This window comes from Hemiscyllium ocellatum, chromosome 3 (genome assembly GCF_020745735.1).
Source record: "Hemiscyllium ocellatum isolate sHemOce1 chromosome 3, sHemOce1.pat.X.cur, whole genome shotgun sequence".
In the NCBI taxonomy this organism is placed as follows: Eukaryota; Metazoa; Chordata; class Chondrichthyes; order Orectolobiformes; family Hemiscylliidae; genus Hemiscyllium; species Hemiscyllium ocellatum.
Window position 1 is genome coordinate 9,380,156 of NC_083403.1, and position 19,054 is coordinate 9,399,209.

General features: G+C 43.4%; 1 protein-coding gene across 1 annotated transcript in view; it reads left to right on the plus strand.

The window, feature by feature from the left end:
• The window catches only part of LOC132834399 (dynein axonemal heavy chain 8-like), a 1,143,262-nt gene that overhangs the window by 640,468 nt on the left and 483,740 nt on the right, over window positions 1-19,054 (plus strand). The window contains exon 37 of the mRNA XM_060853284.1: window positions 10,520-10,683. Within this exon, the coding sequence (XP_060709267.1) occupies window positions 10,520-10,683 (164 nt within the window). The remainder of the gene's footprint in view (window positions 1-10,519; window positions 10,684-19,054) is intronic.

Sequence of the window (19,054 nt, forward strand, 5' to 3'; positions counted from 1 at the left end):
TGGAGTGTTGGGTCTGAAATGAGGTGTATGGAGGGGAGATTATTAAACGAGTGAAGTCAATATTGATGCCATGTGTTTAAAGGGTCCCAAATGGAAGATGAGGCATTCTTCCTCCAGTTGGCAGGTGGATTTGATTTGCTGGTGGAGGAGCCCAGGACTTGCATGTCCTTGGAAGAGTGGGAGAGGGAATTGAAATAGTCAGCCATAGGGTGGTGCATGTGTCCCAGAGATGTTCCCTGAAATGCTCCACGTGTTGGCGCCTTGTCTCCCCAATGTAGGGGAGACCACATCGAGAGCAACGAGCACAGTAGATGAGGTGGATGGACATGCACCACCCACATCTGCCAGATGTGAAGAGGTGCAGGTTTACACCGCCTGCAGTGGCAGGAGAAGGTGTCGGGAGTGGAGGATGAGTTGATTGGGGACATGGACCTAACAAGAGAGTTGGGGAGGGAATGGTCGCAACGGCACACAGATAGGGGTGAGGAGGGAAATATATCTTTGGTGGTAGGGTCTGAGTGTAGGTGGCAGAAATAGCGGAGGATAATGCACTGTATTTGGAGATTAATGGGGTGGAAGGTGAGGACCAGGAGGGTCCCATCCTTGTTGAGGTTGGAAGGGTGGGGTTTGAGGGCAGAGATGCAGGAAGTGGAGGAGATGCACTGGAGGCATTGTTGATCACATGGGAGGTGAAATTGCAGTCTATGAAATAGGAGGACATTTGGGATGTTCTGGAGTGGATTTGCTCCTTCCGGGAGCAGATATAGCAGAGGCGAAGGAATTGGGAGTAAGGGATCACATTTTTACATGAAGGGCTGTTGAGATCATTGGGTTTGAAGTCGATGCCTGAGGTGAGTCGGTTGCCAGAGAAGGAGATGGAGAAGTCTGGGAAAGGAAGGAAGTCTCAGAGATGGTCCACATTCCTAACGAAGGGCTTTTGCCCAAAATATTGACTCTCCTGCTCCTGGGATGCTGCCTCACCTACTGTGCTTTTCCAGCGCCACCCATTTTGATTCAACAATCTCACACACAGGACTAGTAAAATACAAGTAGGTTCAATTATCTAAAATTCCAGCTTTCAGACATGACTCAATACACAAATGGGAATCAGCAACTTCATTTGATATTTTCTAGTCAACTTGGTCAGAGATGGATGTAAGTTTTTTTCGCTAAGCTGGAAGGTTCATTTTCAGGCATTTTGTCACCATAGTAGATAACATCATTAGTGAGCCTCCAGTAAAACACTGTGGTATGGCCCACTTTTTATTTATGTGGTTAGGTTTCTTTGGGTTGGTCATGTCATTTCCTGTGGTGATGTCATTTCCTGTTTTTTTTTCTCAGGGGTGGTAAATGGGATCCAAGTCAATGTGTTTGTTGATAGAGTTCTGTTTCGAGTGCCATGCTTCCATGAATTCTCGTGCATTTGGCTTGTTCCAGGATGGATGTGTTGTCTCAGTCAAAGTGGTGTAAAGATACCAGTGAGAGTGGGATGGAGGGTTCCCAGGCGGAAGATGAGGCGCTCCTCCTCCAGCCGTCGTGTTGTTATGTTCTGCCGGTGGAGGAGTCCAAGGACCTGCATGTCCTCGGTGGAGTGGGAGGGAGAGTTAAAGTGTTGAGCTACGGGGTAGTTGGGTTGGTTGGTCCGGGTGTCCCCACCTCTGGGACGCCCGGACCAACCAACCCAACCACCCCGTGGCTCAACACTTTAACTCTCCCTCCCACTCCACCGAGGACATGCAGGTCAATGGACTCCTCCACCGGCAGAACATAACAACACGACGGCTGGAGGAGGAGCGCCTCATCTTCCGCCTGGGAACCCTCCAACCACAAGGAATGAACTCAGATTTCTCCAGTTTCCTCATTCCCCCTCCCACCACCTTGTCTCAGTCGGTTCCCTCAACTCAGCACCGCCCTCCTAACCTGCAATCTTCTTCCTGACCTCTCCGCCCTCACGCCACTCCGGCCTATCACCCTCACCTTGACCTCCTTCCACCTATCACATCTCCATCGCCCCTCCCCCAAGTCCCTCCTCCCTACCTTTTATCTTAGCCTGCTTGGCACACTCTCCTCATTCCTGATGAAGGGCTTATGCCCGAAACGTCGAATTTCCTGTTCCTAGGATGCTGCCTAACCTGCTGTGCTGTAACCAGCAACACATTTTCAGCTGTGATCTCCAGCATCTGCAGACCTCATTTTTTACATGTTTTTTGAGATATGTCTCTTGATTAAACTTAAAATATAAGCCATAACTATTAATTTAACCAGGGCAGTGTTTTTTAGAGGAATAAGATGGTGGTATTTTCTGGATCTGTAGATTGGGAAGAAGCAAAAATGGCCTTTCTTGTCAGATGGTGGGAGTTTAAAGAGAGTTTAAAGGTTACAGCATATTATATCTGCAATAAATGCTTGTTGTTGTGAATCTTATCATATTGACTGGAACAGTTGGAGAGACAGTTAGAAGCAATGAGGAATTTGCCACGGCAACAGTATGTGATTGATGGCAGTTATAGGAAGGGGGGACGTCTCAGATATAGTCACATAGATGGGTTAACTCCAGGAAAGGTAACAGAAGTAGGCAACTAGTGCAGGAGCCTTCTCTGGCTATACCCATTTCAAACAAGTATGCTGTTTTGGAAAATGTAGGGGGTGATGAATTCTCTGGGGAATGTAGCACAAACAGCCAAGATTCTGGTATTGAGACTGGCTCTAATGCAACGAGGGGTACCAAGAGATCAATTGTGTTAGGGGACTCTCTACTCCGAGGTACAGACAGACGTTTCTGTGGCTAGCAGCAAAAAATCGGAATGATGTGTTGCTTCCCTGGTGCCAGGATCAAGGATGTCTCAGAGAGGGTGCAGAATGTTCTCAAGGGGGAGAGGGGCCAGCAAGAGGTCATTGTCCACATTGGAACCAATGGCATAGGAAGGGAAATGGTTGAGATTCTAAAGGGAGATTGCAGAGAGTTAGGCAGGAATTTAAAAAGGAGGTCCTTGAGAGTAGTAATATCTGGATAACTCCTGGTGCTACAAACTAGTGAGGGCAGGAATAGGAGGTAAAGCAGATGAATGTATGGCTGAGGAACTGGTGTGTGTGAGAAAGATTCACATTTTTGGATCATTGAAGTCTCTTTTGGAGTAGAAGTGACCTGTAAAGGAAGGACGGATTGCACTAAATTGGAAAGGGACTAATACACTGCTTGGGAGGTTTTAAACTAGTAATGTGGGGGGAGGAGGGGGACCCAGGGAGATAGGAAAGAGATCAATCTGAGACTGGTACAGTTGAGTATAGAGGCGAGTCAAACAGTCAGGACAGGCAGGGACAAGGTAGGACTAATAAATTAAACTGCATTTATTTCAATGCAAGGGGCCTAACAGGGAAGGCAAATGAACTCAGGGCATGATTAGAAACATGGGACTGGGATATCATAGCAATTACAGAAACATGGCTCAGGGATGGGCAGGATTGGCAGCTTAATGTTCCAGGATACAAATGCTACAGGAAGGATAGAAAGGGAGGCAATAGAGGAGGGGGGGGGGCGCATTTTTGATGAGGAATAATGTTACAGCTGTGCTGAGGGAGGACATTCCTGGAAATACATCCAGGGAAGTTATTTGGATGGAACTGAGAATTAAGAAAGGGATGATCACCTTATTGGGATTGTATTATAGATCCCCTAATACTCAGAGGGAAACTGAGAAACAAACTTGTAAGGAGATCTTGGCTGTCTGAAAGAAAAATAGGGAGGGTATGGTAGGGGATTTTAACTTTCCAAACATAGACAGGGACTGCCATAGTGTTAAGGGTTTAGATGGAGAGAAATTTGTTTCGTATGTACGAGAAAACTGTCTGATCAGTATGTGGATGTACCTTCTCGAGAAGGTGCAAAACTTGACCTACTCTTGGGAAATAAGGCAGGGCAGGTGAGTGAGGTGTCAGTGGGGGAGCACTTTGGGGCCAGCGACCATAATTCTATTAGATTTAAAATACTGATGGAAAAAGATAGACCAGATCTATAAGTTAAAGTTCTAAATTGGAGAATGGCCAATTTTGACAGTATTAGGCAAGAACTTTCAAAAGCTGATTGGGGGCAGATGTTCGCAGGCAAAGGGACGGCTGGAAAATGGGAAGCCTTCAAGAATGAGATAATGAGAATCTAGTGCAAGTATATTCCTGTTAGGGAGAAAGGAAATGCTGATAGGTATAGGGAATGCTGTATGATTAAAGAAATTGAGGGTTTGGTTAAGAAAAAGAAGGAAGCATCTGTCAGGTATAGACAGGATAGATCGAGTGAATCCTGAGAAGAGTATAAAGGCAGGAGGAGTATACTTAAGAGGCAAATCAGGAGGGCAAAAAGGGGACATGAAATAGCTTTGGCAAATAGAATTAAGGAGAATCCACAGGGTTTTTATAAATATATTAAGGTCAGAAGGGTAACTAGGGAGAGAATAGGCCCCCTCAAAGATCAGCAAAGCGGTCTTTGTATGGAGCCGCAGAAAATTGGGGAGATACTAAATGAATATTTTGCATCAGTATTTACTTATGGAAAAGGATATGGAAGATATTGAAAGTAGCAAAATAGATAGTGAAAATCTCTTATTCCTGATGAAGGGCTTATGCTCGAAACGTCGAATTCTCTATTCCTGAGATGCTGCCTGGCCTGCTGTGCTTTGACCAGCAACACATTTGCAGCTGTGATCTCCAGCATCTGCAGACCTCATTTTTTACTAAATAGATAGTGAAACCTTGCAAAATGTCCATATTACAGAGGAGGATGTGTTGGATGTCTTGAAATGCATAAAGGTGGATAAATCTCCAGGACCTGACCAGGTATACCCTACAATCCTATGTGAAGCTAGGGAACTGATTGCTGGGCCGCTTGCTGAATAATTTGTATCATCGATAGTCGCAGGTGAGGTGCCGGAAGACTGGAGATTGGCTAAGGTAGTGCCACTGTTTAAGAAGGGTAGTAAGGACAAGCCAGGGAATTATAGAGCAGTGAGCCTGACGTCAGTGGTGGGCAAGTTGTTGGAAGGAATCCTGAGGGACAGGATGTACATGTATTTGGAAAGGCAAAGACTGATTAGGGATAGTTAACATGGCTTTGTGGGTGGGAAATCATGTTTTTTGAAGAAATAACAAAAAGGATTGATGAGGGCAGAGCAGTAGATGTGATCTACATGGATTTCAGTAAGGCGTTTGACAAGGTTCCCCATGTGAGACTGGTTAGCAAGGTTAGATCTCATAGAATAAAGGGAGAACTAGCCATTTGGATACAGAACTAGCTCAAAGGTAGAAGACAGAGGGTAGTGGTAGAGGGTTGTTTTTCAGACTGGAGACCGGTAACCAGTGGAGTACCACAAGGGTTGGTGCTGGGTCCTCTATTTTTTGACAATTACATAAATGATTTGAATGAAAACACAAATGATACAGTTAGTAAGTTTGCAGATGACGCCAAAATTGGAGGTGTAGTGGATTGCGAAGAAGGTTACTTCAGATTACAACAGGATCTTGACCAGATGGGCCAATGGGCTGAGAAGTGGCAGATGGAGTATAATTCAGATAAATGCAAAGTGCTGCATTTTGGGAAAGCAAATTTTAGCAGAACTTATGCACTTAATGATAAGGTCCGAGGGAGTGTTGCTGAACAAAGAGACCTTGAGTACAAGTTCATAACTCCTTGAAAGTGAAGTTGCAGGTTGATAGGATAGTGAAGAAGGCGTTTGATATGCTTTCCTTTATTGGTCAGAGTATTGAGTATAGGAGTTGGGAGGTCATGTTTCTACTGTACAGGACATTGGTTAGGCCACTGTTGGAATCCTCCGTGCAATTCTGGTCTCCTTCCTGTCGGAAAGATGTTGTGAAACTTGAAAAGGTTCAGAAAAGATTTACAAGAATGTTGCCAGGGTTGAAGGATTTGACCTATGGGGAGAGACTGAACAGGCTGAGGCTGTTTTCCCTGAAGCGTTGGAGGCTGAGGGGTGACCTTATAGAGGTTTACAAAATTATGAGGGGCATGGATTGGGTAAATAGGCAAAGTATTTTCCCTGGGTCGGGGAGTCCAGAATGAGAGGGCATAGGTTTAGGGTGAGAGGAGAAAGATATAAGAGACCTATGGGGCAACCTTTTCACGCAGAGGGTGGTACGTGTATGAAATCAGCTGCCAGAGGAAGTGGTGGAGGCTGGTACAATTGCAACATTTAAGAGGCATTTGGATGGGTATATGAATAGGAAGGGTTTGGAGGGATATGGGCCGAGTGCTGGCAGGTGGAGCTAGATTGGATTGGGATATCTGGTCAGCATGGACAGGTTGGACCGAACGGTCTGTTTCCATACTGTTCATCTCGATGATTCTAAGTTTCACAACATCCTTCTGATAGGAAGAAGACCAGAAGTGCATGCAATATTCCAACAGTAGCCTAATCAATGTCCGGTACAGCCGCAACATGACCTCCCAACTCCTGTACTCAATACTCTGACCAATAAACGAAAGCATGCCAAATACATTCTTCACTATCCTATCTATATGTGATTCTACTTTTATGTAATCTGAGATAACATTCTTCACTGTCCACCACACCTCCAATTTTGGTGTCATCTGCAAACTTGCTAACTATACCTCTTATGCTCCAATCCAAATTATTTATATAAATGACGAAAAGTAGTGGACCCAGCACTGATCCTTATGTTACTCCATCAGTCGCAGGCCTCCAGTCTGAAAACAAACCTCCACCTCTGTCTTCTATCTTTGAGCCAGTCCTGTATGTAAGTGGTTAGTTCTCCCTGTATTCCATGAGATCTAACCTTGCTAACTAGTGTCCCATGGGCAACCTTGTCAAATGTCTTACTGAAGTCCGTACCGATCATGTCTACCACTCTGCCGTCATCAATCCTCTTTGTTACTTCTTCAAAAAACTCAATCAAGTTTGTGAGACGTGATTTCCCATGCACAAAGCCATGTTGACTATCCCTGATCAGTACTTCCCTTTCCAAAAACATTTACATCCTGTCCCTCAGAATTCCCTCCAACAACTTGCCCACCACCAATGTCAGGCATACTTTTATGCATTTCTAGACATCTAGCACTTCCTCTTCTGTAATATGGACATTTTTCAAGATGGTCCCTTATATTTCCCTCTGTTCTATATCTTCCATGTCCTTTTCCACAGTAAACACTCTTGCAAAATACTCGTTTAGTATCTCCTCCATCATCCGTGGCTCCACACATACGCTGCCTTGCTGATCTTTGAGGGGCCGTATTCTCTTCCTCGTTCCCCTTTACTTATGTTCTTATATAAAATCTACACTTTCATCTCAAAGCTATAGGATTCTACATAAGATAGCATTCTGTCAGTTTTTACACCATGGACTGTGAAGACAATGTGATGAATGCTTTCCAGATTTGCTGACATGGACTTGTTCATGAATCTAAAAATACAAACTTTTTCAGTTTTAATAACTTTTGATGTTCTGGATTAGTGGTGCTGGAAAGCACAGCAGTTCCGGCAGCATCCGAGGAGCAGTAAAATCAACGTTTCGGGCAAAAGCCCTTCATCAGGAAAATAGGCAGAATGCCTGAAGGGTGGAGAGATAAATGAGAGGAGGGTGGGGGTGGGAAGAAAGTAGCATAGAGTACAATAGGTGAGTGGGGGAGGGGATGAAGGTGATAGGTCAGGGAGGAGGTGGAGTGGATAGCTGGAAAAGAAGACAGGCAAGTAGGACAAGTCATGGGAACAGTGCTGAGCTGAAAGTTTGGAACTGGGGTGAGGTGGGGGAAGGGGAAATGAGGAAGCTGTTGAAGTCCACATTGATGCCCTGGGGTTGAAGTGTTCAGAGGCGAAAGATGAGGCGTTCTTCCTCCAGGCATCTGATGGTGAGGGAGCGGCGGTGGAGGAGGCCCAGGATCTTCATGTCCTTGGCAGAGTGGGAGAGGGAGTTGAAATGTTGGGCCACAGGGCGGTGTGGTTGATAGGTGCGGGTGTCCCAGAGATGTTCCCTAAAGCACTCTGCTAGGAGGCGTCCAGTCTCTCCAATGTAGAGGAGACCGCATCGGGAGCAACGGATACAATAAATGATATTGGTGGATGTGCAGGTAAAACTTTGATGGATGTGAAAGGCCCCTTTGGGGCCTTGGATGGAGGTGAGGGAGGAGGTGTGGGCGCAGGTTTTGCAATTCCTGCAGTGGCAGGGGAAGGTGCCAGGATGGGAGGGTGGGTTGTAGGGGGGCGTGGACCTGACCATGTAATCACGGAGGGAACAGTCTTTGTGGAAGGCGGAAAGGGACGGGGAGGGAAACATATCCCTGGTAGTGGGGTCTTTTTGGAGGTGGAGGAAATGTCGTTGGATGATTTGGTTTATGCGAAGGTTGGTAGGGTGGAAGGTGAGCACCAGGGGCATTCTGTCCTTGTTACGGTTGGAGCGGTGGGGTCTGAGGGCAGAGGTACGGGATGTGGACGAGTTCATTGGAGGGCATCTTTAACCACATGGGAAGGGAAATTGGGGTCTCCAAAGAAGGAGGCCACCTGGTGTGTTCTGTAGTGGAACTGGTCCTCCTGGGAGCAGATACGGCGCAGGCGGAGGAATTGGGAATACGGGATGGCATTTTTGCAAGAGGTAGGGTGGGAAGAGGTGTAACCCAGGTAGCTGTGGAAGTTGGTGGGTTTGTAAAAAATGTCAGTGTCAAGTCAGTCGTTATTAATGGAGATGGAGAGGTCCAAGGAGGGGAGGGAGGTGTCAAAGATGATCCAGGTAAATTTAAGGTCAGGGTGGAATGTGTTGGTGAAGTTGATGAATTGCTCAACCTCCTCACGGGAGCACAAGGTGACACCAATGCAGTCATCAATGTAATGGAGGAAGAGTTGGGGAGAAGTGCTGGTGTAATTACAGAAGATCGACTGTTCTACATTGCCAACAAAGAGACAGGCATAGCTGGGGCCCATATGTGTGCCCATGGCTACCCCTTTGGTCTAGAGGAAGTGGGAGGATTCGAAGGAGAAATTGTTAAGGGTGAGGACCAGTTTGGCCAAACGAATGAGAGTGTTGTTGGAAGGGTACTGTTGGGGACGTCGGGAGAGGAAAAAAACGGAGGGCTTGGAGGCCCTAGTCATGGCGGATGGAGGTGTAGAGGGATTGAATATCCGTGGTGACGATGAGGCGTTTGGGGCCGGGGAAACGGAAGTCTTGGAGGAGGTGGAGGGCGTGGGTGGTGTCTCGAACGTATGTGGGGAGTTCTTGGACTAGGGGGGAATAGGACAGTGTCGAGGTAGGTAGAGATGAGTTCAGCAGGAGTATGCTGAGACAATGGGTCGGCCAGACCTATCAGCGATAGAATTGTCTTTCACAATCCAAGAAAGATCGTACACGGGAAAAGGCTATCAATTTTGAGTTCAACATTGAGATTTGGAAAACCACAGAAAAATCCAAGGAATAGGTTTACTCCAGAAGACAATCAGATTCTGTCAGCTTAGTGAGGTACGGACATTCCAAACTGTCTTGCAATAAATCCATTACAAGCATCTCTTACAACTGTTTTAAGTGGAAGTGGGGCACCCAGAGCTTACAAAGCAGTTGTATTCACAAGATCTGACCCAATAACCAACAAAGAGTGCAGATTATGGGAAAGAGCAAGTTGAGGAGCAGCAATTTATGGATAAAGAATGCCCAGTTTTCTTCCAATGATCAGTTTCTTGCCCCAATTATGCATCAAAATCATCAAGGAAATTCAATACTTTTGGAATTAAATCAAAGAGGAAGTGCATGTTACCACAACAACATGGATTCCCTGTTTGAGAGTGCAGTTAGCTGGGCAGCCAATGTGGACCAGTGTGGACACTAACACCACAGGATTTAATCTCCATTCTTACTGGGGTGATTTGGCTTTTCACCCCTACATTGCAAAGGAATCCAAAATTACTTTGGAATATGCATGCTCGCATCCACACTGTAGTCCGGAACTATGAATAGTGATGGTCAAGAGTGCAATTTTCTTCAATCATATGACTGACCAGAATCTCTCCAGTTCTTTGTTTCATTCTGTTGTGGGTTTTTGACATCACCGCCTAAGCCAGCATTTGTCCCTGCCCAGAGGGTAATTAAGAGATACTTGTTGTGGATCCTGAGTCACATGTGAGTCAGACCATGTGAGGATAGTAGATTCCTTCCCTGAAGAGCATTAGACTCTTTTTTGCCTGACAATCAATAATGGTTAAATAGCTATAATTAGACTCTTAATTCCATATTTTTATTCAAGTTAACTTGTACTATTCATGGCAAGATTTGAACCTGGGTTGCTGGATTAATAGTCTAGCAATAATACAACTCCTCCTCACTTGCCAGCGATTTATAAGTTGATTCTTCACATCTTTAATCAAAGTGTGACTTACTTTTCTTGTCTTTAAAATCCTGGAGTGGATCTTGACCCAGAGCTTGAATCAGAGGTATGGCACTCGCCCCCAGACATAAGACTTCCCCACAATTAGTTTCAAAGCTCCGTAGTTGATGGATTTGATCATTACTTTTCTAGGAAGCAAAACGTTTTCAAAATGTCGATAAATCTTGGATAAAAATTATGCAACGAGCTCATGAAATTCCAACAGTGGTTCAATGCTGTGTGGGAGATGACACGATGGGACAGCTCCTACCCCACTTGCAGGAGCAACTGGAGGTTTGCCAGAAATCCCTAACTGGGTAAGAATATCAGTTGGCATATAATATTTGCATGCAACATTTGCAAGAAATATAGCTTACAACCAATAATGTAAAAGCAAAATGCCATAAGGGAAATAAGACCAGACACTAGAATTTGTGTGTTAAAATGACTGGTGAGGGAGAAATGAATTTTGAGGCATGTAGCGCCAAATTTGGGTTAAGAAAAAGCTGGGACATTGGAATTATCCCCACTGGAACCATGCTAGGTTCAGTGTTCTGCAAGAGATATAATTAGGACTAGAAAAAAAATTGAATATTCATGAAAAAAGAAACAGTCCACGTACGGACTTAGAACATAGAACAGTACAGCACAGAACAGGCTCTTCAGCCCACGATGTTGTGCCAACCATTGATCCTCATGTAAGGTAAACCTAATGTACAAACGCTCAAATTTCTGTGACCATATGCATGATTAGATTTCTTACAGTGTGGAAACAGGCCCTTTGGCCCAACAAGTCCACACCGACGCTCACCCAACCAGACCCATTCACCTACATTTACCCCTGCACCTACCACTATGGGCAATTTAGCATGGTCAATTCACCTAAGTTGCACATTTTTGGACTGTGGGAGGAGACCGGAGCACCCGGAGGAAACCCACGCAGACAGGGGAAGAGTGTACAACTCCACACAATCAGTTGCCTGAGGCAGGAATTGTACCCGGGTCTCTGGCACTGTAAGGCAGCAGTGCTAACCACTGTGCCATCGTGCATGTCCAGCAGTCTCTTAAATATCCCCAGTGACCTCTCTTCCTCAACTGCTGCTGGCAACACATTCCATGCTCCCACAACTCTCTGTGTAAAGAACCCACCTCTGACATCCCCTCTATACTTTCCGCCAAACAGCTTAAGTAAAAAATGAGGTCTGCAGATGCTGGAGATCACAGCTGCAAATGTGTTGCTGGTCAACGCACAGCAGGTTAGGCAGCATCTCAGGAATAGAGAATTCGACGTTTCAAGCATAAGCCCTTCATCAGGATTCCTGATGAAGGGCTTATGCTCGAAACGTCGAATTCTCTATTCCTGAGATGCTGCCTAACCTGCTGTGCTTTGACCAGCAACACATTTGCAGCCAAACAGCTTAAAACTATGACCCCTCATGTTAACAATTTCTGCCCTGGGAAAAGGTCTCTGGCTATCAACTCTATCTATGCCTCTCGTTATCTTGTATACCTCAGTTAGGTCCCCTCTCTTCCTTCTTTTTCCAATGAAAAAAGTCTGAGCTCAGTCAACCTCTCTTCGTAAAATAAACCCTCCATTCCAGGCAGCATCCTGGTAAACCTCCTCTGAACCCTCTCCAAAGCATCCACATCTTTCCTATAATAGGTCAACCAGAACTGGACACAATATTCCAAGTACGGTCTAACCAAAGTTTTATAGAGCTGCAACAAAATCTCACGGCTCTTAAACTCAATCCCCCTGTTAATGAAAGCCAAAACACCATATGCTTTCTTAACAGCCCTGTCCACTTGGGTGGCAATTTTAAGGGATCCATGTACCCGCACACCAAGATCCTGCTGTTCCTCCACACTGCCAAGAATCCTGTCTTTAATCCTGTACTCAACTTTCAAGTTCAACCTTCCAAAATGCATCACTTTGCATTTATCCAGGTTGAACTCATCTGCCACCTCTCAGCTCATCTCTGCATCCTGTCAATGTCCCGCTGCAGCCTATACTGTCAACGACACCTCCAACCTTTGTGTCATCTGCAAACTTGCTAACTCATCCAAGTCATTAATAAAAATTACAAAGAGTAGAGGCCCAAGAACAGAGCCTTGTGGAACACCACTCACCACTGACTTCCAGGCAGAATACTTTCCTTCCACTACCACTCGCTGTCTTCTGTCGACCAGCCAATTCTGTAACCAGACAGCTAAATTTCCCTGTATCCCATTCCTCCTGACCTTCTGAAAGAGCTTACCATGGGGAACCTTATCAAATGCCTTACTGAAGTCCATATACACCATATCCACCGCTCGGCCCTCATCAACTTAACTTGTAACATCCTCAAAGAACTCAATAAGTTTTGTGAGGCATGACCTGCCCCTCACAAAGCCATGCTGACTGCAATTAATCAAGGAGAAAGTGAGGTCTGCAGATGCTGGAGTATCAGAGCTGAAAATGTGTTGCTGGAAAAGCGCAGCAGGTCAGGCAGCATTCAAGGAACAGGAAATTCCTGATGAAGGGCTTATGCCCGAAACGTCGAATTTCCTGTTCCTTGGATGCTGCCTGACCTGCTGCGCTTTTCCAGCAACACATTTTCAGCTGCAATTAATCAAGCCATGCTCTTCCAGATGGTCATAAATCCTATCCCTCAGAATCCTTTCTAACACCTTGCAGATGACAGATGTGAGACTAACTGGTCTGTAATTGCTGGGGATTTCCCTATTTCCTTTCTTGAAGAGAGGAATTACATTTGCCTCCCTCCAGTCCTCAGGTACGACTCTGGTGGAGAGCGAGGATGCAAAGATCTTTGCAATCACATTTCTTGCTTCCCAAAGCAGCCGAGGACAAATCTGATCTTAATTTTTGTCAAAATTTTCAGCACATCAGCTTCCTCAATGCTTACCTGCTCCTCAATGGTTTCATTCACTACAATGTCTTTTCTTGAGTAAAGACTGAAGCAAAAGATTCATTTAGGGCTTCCCCTACCTCCTCAGACTCTATACACAAGTTCCCTATGCTATCCCTGATTGGCCTTACTTTTTCTTTGATCATTCTCTTATTTCTTGAAAAATGGCAACTAGCATGTGAGCATGAAAGACAGAATTTATTTCATTTCAACCATTCATAGAATGTTGGCTTTGAAGACTAGCCAACAATTAAATGCACCAGCAAAATGAGCCAGAGTAGGAATAAAGTTCTGAAAATACAGCATTGAAGACTTTTTAACTGAATGCCTGCAGCCTTCAGAACTATATAAATGAATTTAGGGGAGTCAGTGACATAGTGGGAATGTCATTGGACTAATAATCCAGAACCAAGACACATTTTTTATGTTAGTTTTCAGGATGTGGATGCCTTTGGCAGATGCAACATTAATTAACAATCCCTCATTGCCCTTGAGAAGATGGTGGTGAACTGCCTCCTTGAATTGCTGCAGTCTATTTGAGTCTTAAATCAGTGATACGGAAATTGTTTCTAATATTTCTGCGTCAACTAACAATAATTGCTTAAACAGGTCTTCTACTCATCTCATATACTCGACTCATGTTATTGAATATCACCAACATCATCTGAATTAATTACACATTTGCAAGCCTCACTTTATGTTAGTTCACTTGATTCATAAGAGGTAAAAACAATGACTGCAGATGCTGGAAACCAGATTCTGGATCAGTGGTGCTGGAAGAGCACAGCAGTTCAGGCAGCATCCAACGAGCATGCTGCCTGAACTGCAGTGCTCTTCCAGCACCACTGATCCAGCACTTGATTCATAAGCCTCTGAAATGTGGCTGGGACATTCTTGAACACAAATGACATCACTTGTCTTTACTTGACATTAGTATGACCAGGTAAAAACAATGACTGCAGATGCTGGAAACCAGAGTCTAGATTAGGGTGGTGCTGGAAAAGCACAGCAGTTCAGGCAGCATCCGAGGAGCAGGAAAAAGCCTTCATCAAGAATACAGGCAGAGTGGCCGAAGGGTGGAGAGATAAATGACCAGTTTGGTCACAAAATGGATATTCCTTTTGACCTTGAGTTAATGGCTCTTTCCATACCCCTTCAATAGATCAATCTTCAAAAGGAATGAGGTGCAGTCAATATCTGAACACATTTATCTTTTTATAATCTATAAAGAATCTAATTTTTCCTCTCACTGAGGAACTATCAGCATTTATGAACTTCACTCGTTTTGACTAGGTTCAATCAAATGATTTTCCAGCATGTACTGAATCTGTCTCAACCCAAACTTGTTTTCCGGGATTCATATGCAATATTTTGTTTTATTTTTATGATAAGAATGCAAATTTATTAATCCCGACTCTCCTACATCTGCCTCATGTCTTGCTAATGTAGTACAGATTAGTTTATACATTACCTTGTACTTAACAAGTTATTAGATTTCTGAATGACTTCTCAAATTTCAAACTTAATGAGTCAAATTTCAAACTTCTCGTGTACCTTCTCTGCAGCCGTAATATTGTATTCCTAGCTCTGTTCTATTACCCTTATGCACTTTGTATGGTATGATCTGCCTGTTCTGCATGCAAAACAAAACTTTTCACTGTACCTAGGCACATGTGATGATAATAAATCAAATCAAATCATAACAAAATCAAAAGTAGTTTTATAAGATCCTCCAACTGATGTTTCTTGAAATGAGAACATAAGTGTTTAATTGTTCCAATATTTCTGAAGTCGCTAGTCAAATTTAAGGAGGGTACTTTGAGAATTGTCTCCCTCTCCTTCAACCTCACTCTTATTGTCTCTATCATCTTCCATTATTTGTACTACCTGACACTTGTCCTTCCTTATCCTCTTCCCTACAACAAAACCTTTACAACATGTTTATGTGATATTATTGATCAAAGGATGAATAAATTTTTTAATCAGAAAAGTGGTGTTCCACAGGGATTAATGTTGGAGTGTTTGCTTTTTCTGATTTATATAAACAATGTGGAGATGTTGAGGGCAAAATCTCCAATTTTCAGATGATACTAAGCTAGGGAGAATAATGAATGTCAGTGTGGAGAAGTGTGAGGTAATGCTTTCTGGTAGAAGAAACAGGGAAAGACCACATAGGCTCAATGGTACTGTTATGGACGAGGCCAGACCACTCAAAACATTCTTAAGCAGATAGTCCAAACCATAACTTTGCAATTTGTTTCAGTAAGTGTACAGTGAAAATTACCCAGAGTAAGTTAGCAAGGTTGACTAACAGATTTAAACCAGATTTTAAAAAATTCACAAAATTACACAATGAAACACAAAGAACAGAATAAAAAAACCCTAGAGAACTCAGTCTATCCAAACTAGACTTAAATAAATACAACAGTCCCAATAAGCAAACCCCCTTTAGAACACAATACAAAAAATGGTCAGTTGCTCACAGGTTGAAGTTAGAAGTGTAGAAAAGAGGTTTCCACATAGCTCACTGTTGAACTCCCAACCAGTTCTGGACTGAACTAAATTGCTCAGCTCAGCCAGAGAGCTGACTGCTCCCATTTATTTATACAGGTCACTTCTAAAACATGACCACTTTAGCCTGAAGTCTCATCTGTTTACAAAGAAACCAAAAGGCCTCTTAATGCCCTTTAATCTCTGTACCAAACTAATCGGAGTCCGGTCTGGTTTATTACCCCTCTGAAAAATATCAAGGATAGAGTATCCTTGAGCCAAGGAATAGCTTTTAGAAAAAAAGGGACTAGCTTTGTGACACCTCCCCCCATAAAAAAAAGAACCATCAATACCAAAAGATGGCTTCATTTGTAACCCATTAAAACCCAGTTAGTCGTCTAAACACATATACACTATACTAACTTTAAATATGCAAACATGCATAACCACATGCAAATTCAGGCTATGGCACACCCACCACCAAATGCCCCCGTATCTTATTCAAATCTCGATAATGCATTGGCAATAACATTTTCGCAACCTGCGATGTGCACAATTGTCAAATTGAATGGCTGCAATAACAAATTCCATCTAAAGAATCTGGCATTTTTGTCCTTAAATTTTTCCACAAATGTCAATGGGTTATGATCAGTGTATACGATTGTCCCAGATGCATTGCTGATAATATAAACACTGTAATGTTGTAATGCCCACAACAAGCTTAAAGTCTCTTTCTCCATCACTGAATATTTCTGCTGATGAATCTAAAACTTCCTGGAAAAATGCCCAATGTGTCTTTCTACTCCTTCATCATCCTCCTGCAGGAGAACTGCACTGACACCCACATCACTGGCATCAATAGCCAACTTGAAAGGCTTCATGTAGTCCAGTATGGCTAATACTGGGGCAATGGTCAATGCAGTTTTTAGGCTGTCAAATTCCTTTTGATAATCCGCTGTCCACTGAAACTTCTTGCCCTTTTTAAACAATTCAGTGAGTGGAGCAGCCAAACTGCTAAAGTTCAGCGCAAGCATTCAGTAAAATACACTCAATCCCAAGAACCATAGTACTGCTTTTTTCATTGACAGTGTGGGAAATTCCCCAATTACTTTCGTTTTGCATCTCATGGGGCCATTTATCCATGCCCAATAACATGGCCCAGGAAAGTGACTTAGGCTTTGGCAAATTCATTTTTAGCTAGGTTTACCACCAAGCCTGCCTCCAAAGTTGATCGAACAAGTCTGATAAATGTTGTAAATGTTCCTTCCATGAGTGATTAAAAATCACCAGGTCATCAATGTACACCACACAGTTGGGTAATCCAACAATGACTTTATTAGTCAACCTCTGAAATGTGGCTGGAGCATTTTTCATACCAAATGGCATGACTTCGAACTGATATAATCCATTTGGCGTTTCAAAAGCCGAAATCGTCTTTGCTCTCTCTGACAGAGGTACTTGCCAGTAGCCTCAGAGCAAATCCAACTTAGAAATGTAAGCTGCTTTCCCACTTTCTCGACACAGTCTCCAACTGTGGAATTGGATATGCAACAGTTTTTGTAATGGCATTGACTTTGCGATACTTCACAAATAACCGTTGGGTACCATCTGGCTTTGGCATCATGACTATGGGTGAGCTCTAGTCACTGTAACTCACTTTGATTATGCCATCTTGGAGAATGTGCTCTATCTCCTTCTGAACCTGTGCCAGCTTTAGAGGGTTATGCCTATAAGGTTGTTGCTTAACCGGAACCGTATCTCCAATCTCTACAGCATGCACAGTCAAGTTAGTACTTCCCAGTTTATTTCCGCATATCGCCCCCATGTGATAGTAATAACACTTTCAGATCATTTCAGTTTTCCTGTGGAAGATAGCTAAATAGTTTATCCCAATTTGTGACAACTTCTTCATTGTCCAATTTGATTTGAGGCATGTCCAATTCAGACTTTTTGTTTGAGATAGGGGACCTACACAATCTTTCAAAACTTGTGAAAGTTTCCTCAAATGGTGGAATAGGTATTTAAGGTGCAGGTTTTATTACTGCCTGTAGTTTTCTGATTAACTGACATGTATGACACATCTGGCAAAATTCAATTACATCTTTGTGTATTCCAAGCCAATAAAAATGACTTTGTATTTTAGCCAGTGTTTTCCTCATCCGAAATGACCTCCAAGTGATAGCTTGTGCACCACTTGCAGCACCCCCTTTGTATGCCCTACTCACAAAACAGTTAGATGAATCTCTGCCTATTTCTTATCTGCTTACATGTGTGATGGTCTCCATTTCCTCATTAATACATCATTTGTTAAGTAATAATATACAGGGATGCATTCACTCTCCTTCTCTGTAAATGTCTTTTGATATAACTGTTTTAAGTTCTAATTTTCCTGCTGTAATTCAATCAGCTTAGCAGAGCTAAGGATGCATGCATGTTTACCTATTTGTTCCTTCTCTGTGCCACTTAGCTGATAACACTATATCAGTTCCTTATCTGTGCCTTTTGATCCCAATTTGCATCAACTTGTGCCTCTGTGATCTTGTGATCACACAATAAGGGAAATTCCTGGATAAATATTCTCCATGTCTTCAGTTGCCTGTGACTCCATTGGCTTTTCAACTAGATTAGGCAGCATGCCTACTGGTGAGTCAGCTGTATCATTTGCAAGGACTATACCATATTCCTAGAGTTGAGAGTTTGTCCAGCACTCCCACCACAAATTCTCCACGCTTCTCTGGGCTCTCTAAACCTCATTTTATGTAACTGAGCACTTTTTATCTCACCATGAATTCCTGTTACCAGTACCTTTTCTGGCAATACTACCTCTCATCCTTCAGCATTACCAACTGAGAGGATCCTGAGTCTCTTAATATTGTAACCTTCTTACCTCTGCTCCTGGCCTATATGATTAAACTTTACCCTTGCATGTATATTTTTTAAGCAGATCTGGCACTTCCTCCTAATCAACCTCTGAACATCTTGTACACTCTGAGGCAGTTGTCTAATTTCCCTCGTGCTTTTTGTTACTAGTCCAACAAGACTTCCAGGCATGTCTGGTTTTCCTTCATCTGACTTTCTCCTGGCTCACAGTAACTTGGTGTAGCCCACTCTGTTACAATGAAAACACCTGAGCTTTTTAACTTCTTCGTCCCCCTCAAGGGTTTCTTTTCTACCCTGTGGTAAGTTTTCCTTATGATCTTCACTGAGATCTACTTTTCCCTTTCCATGTGAGGATTCTTTTCGCCTCAATTTCTATCCCTCATGGACTGAAATGGATTCTGGAAGCCAA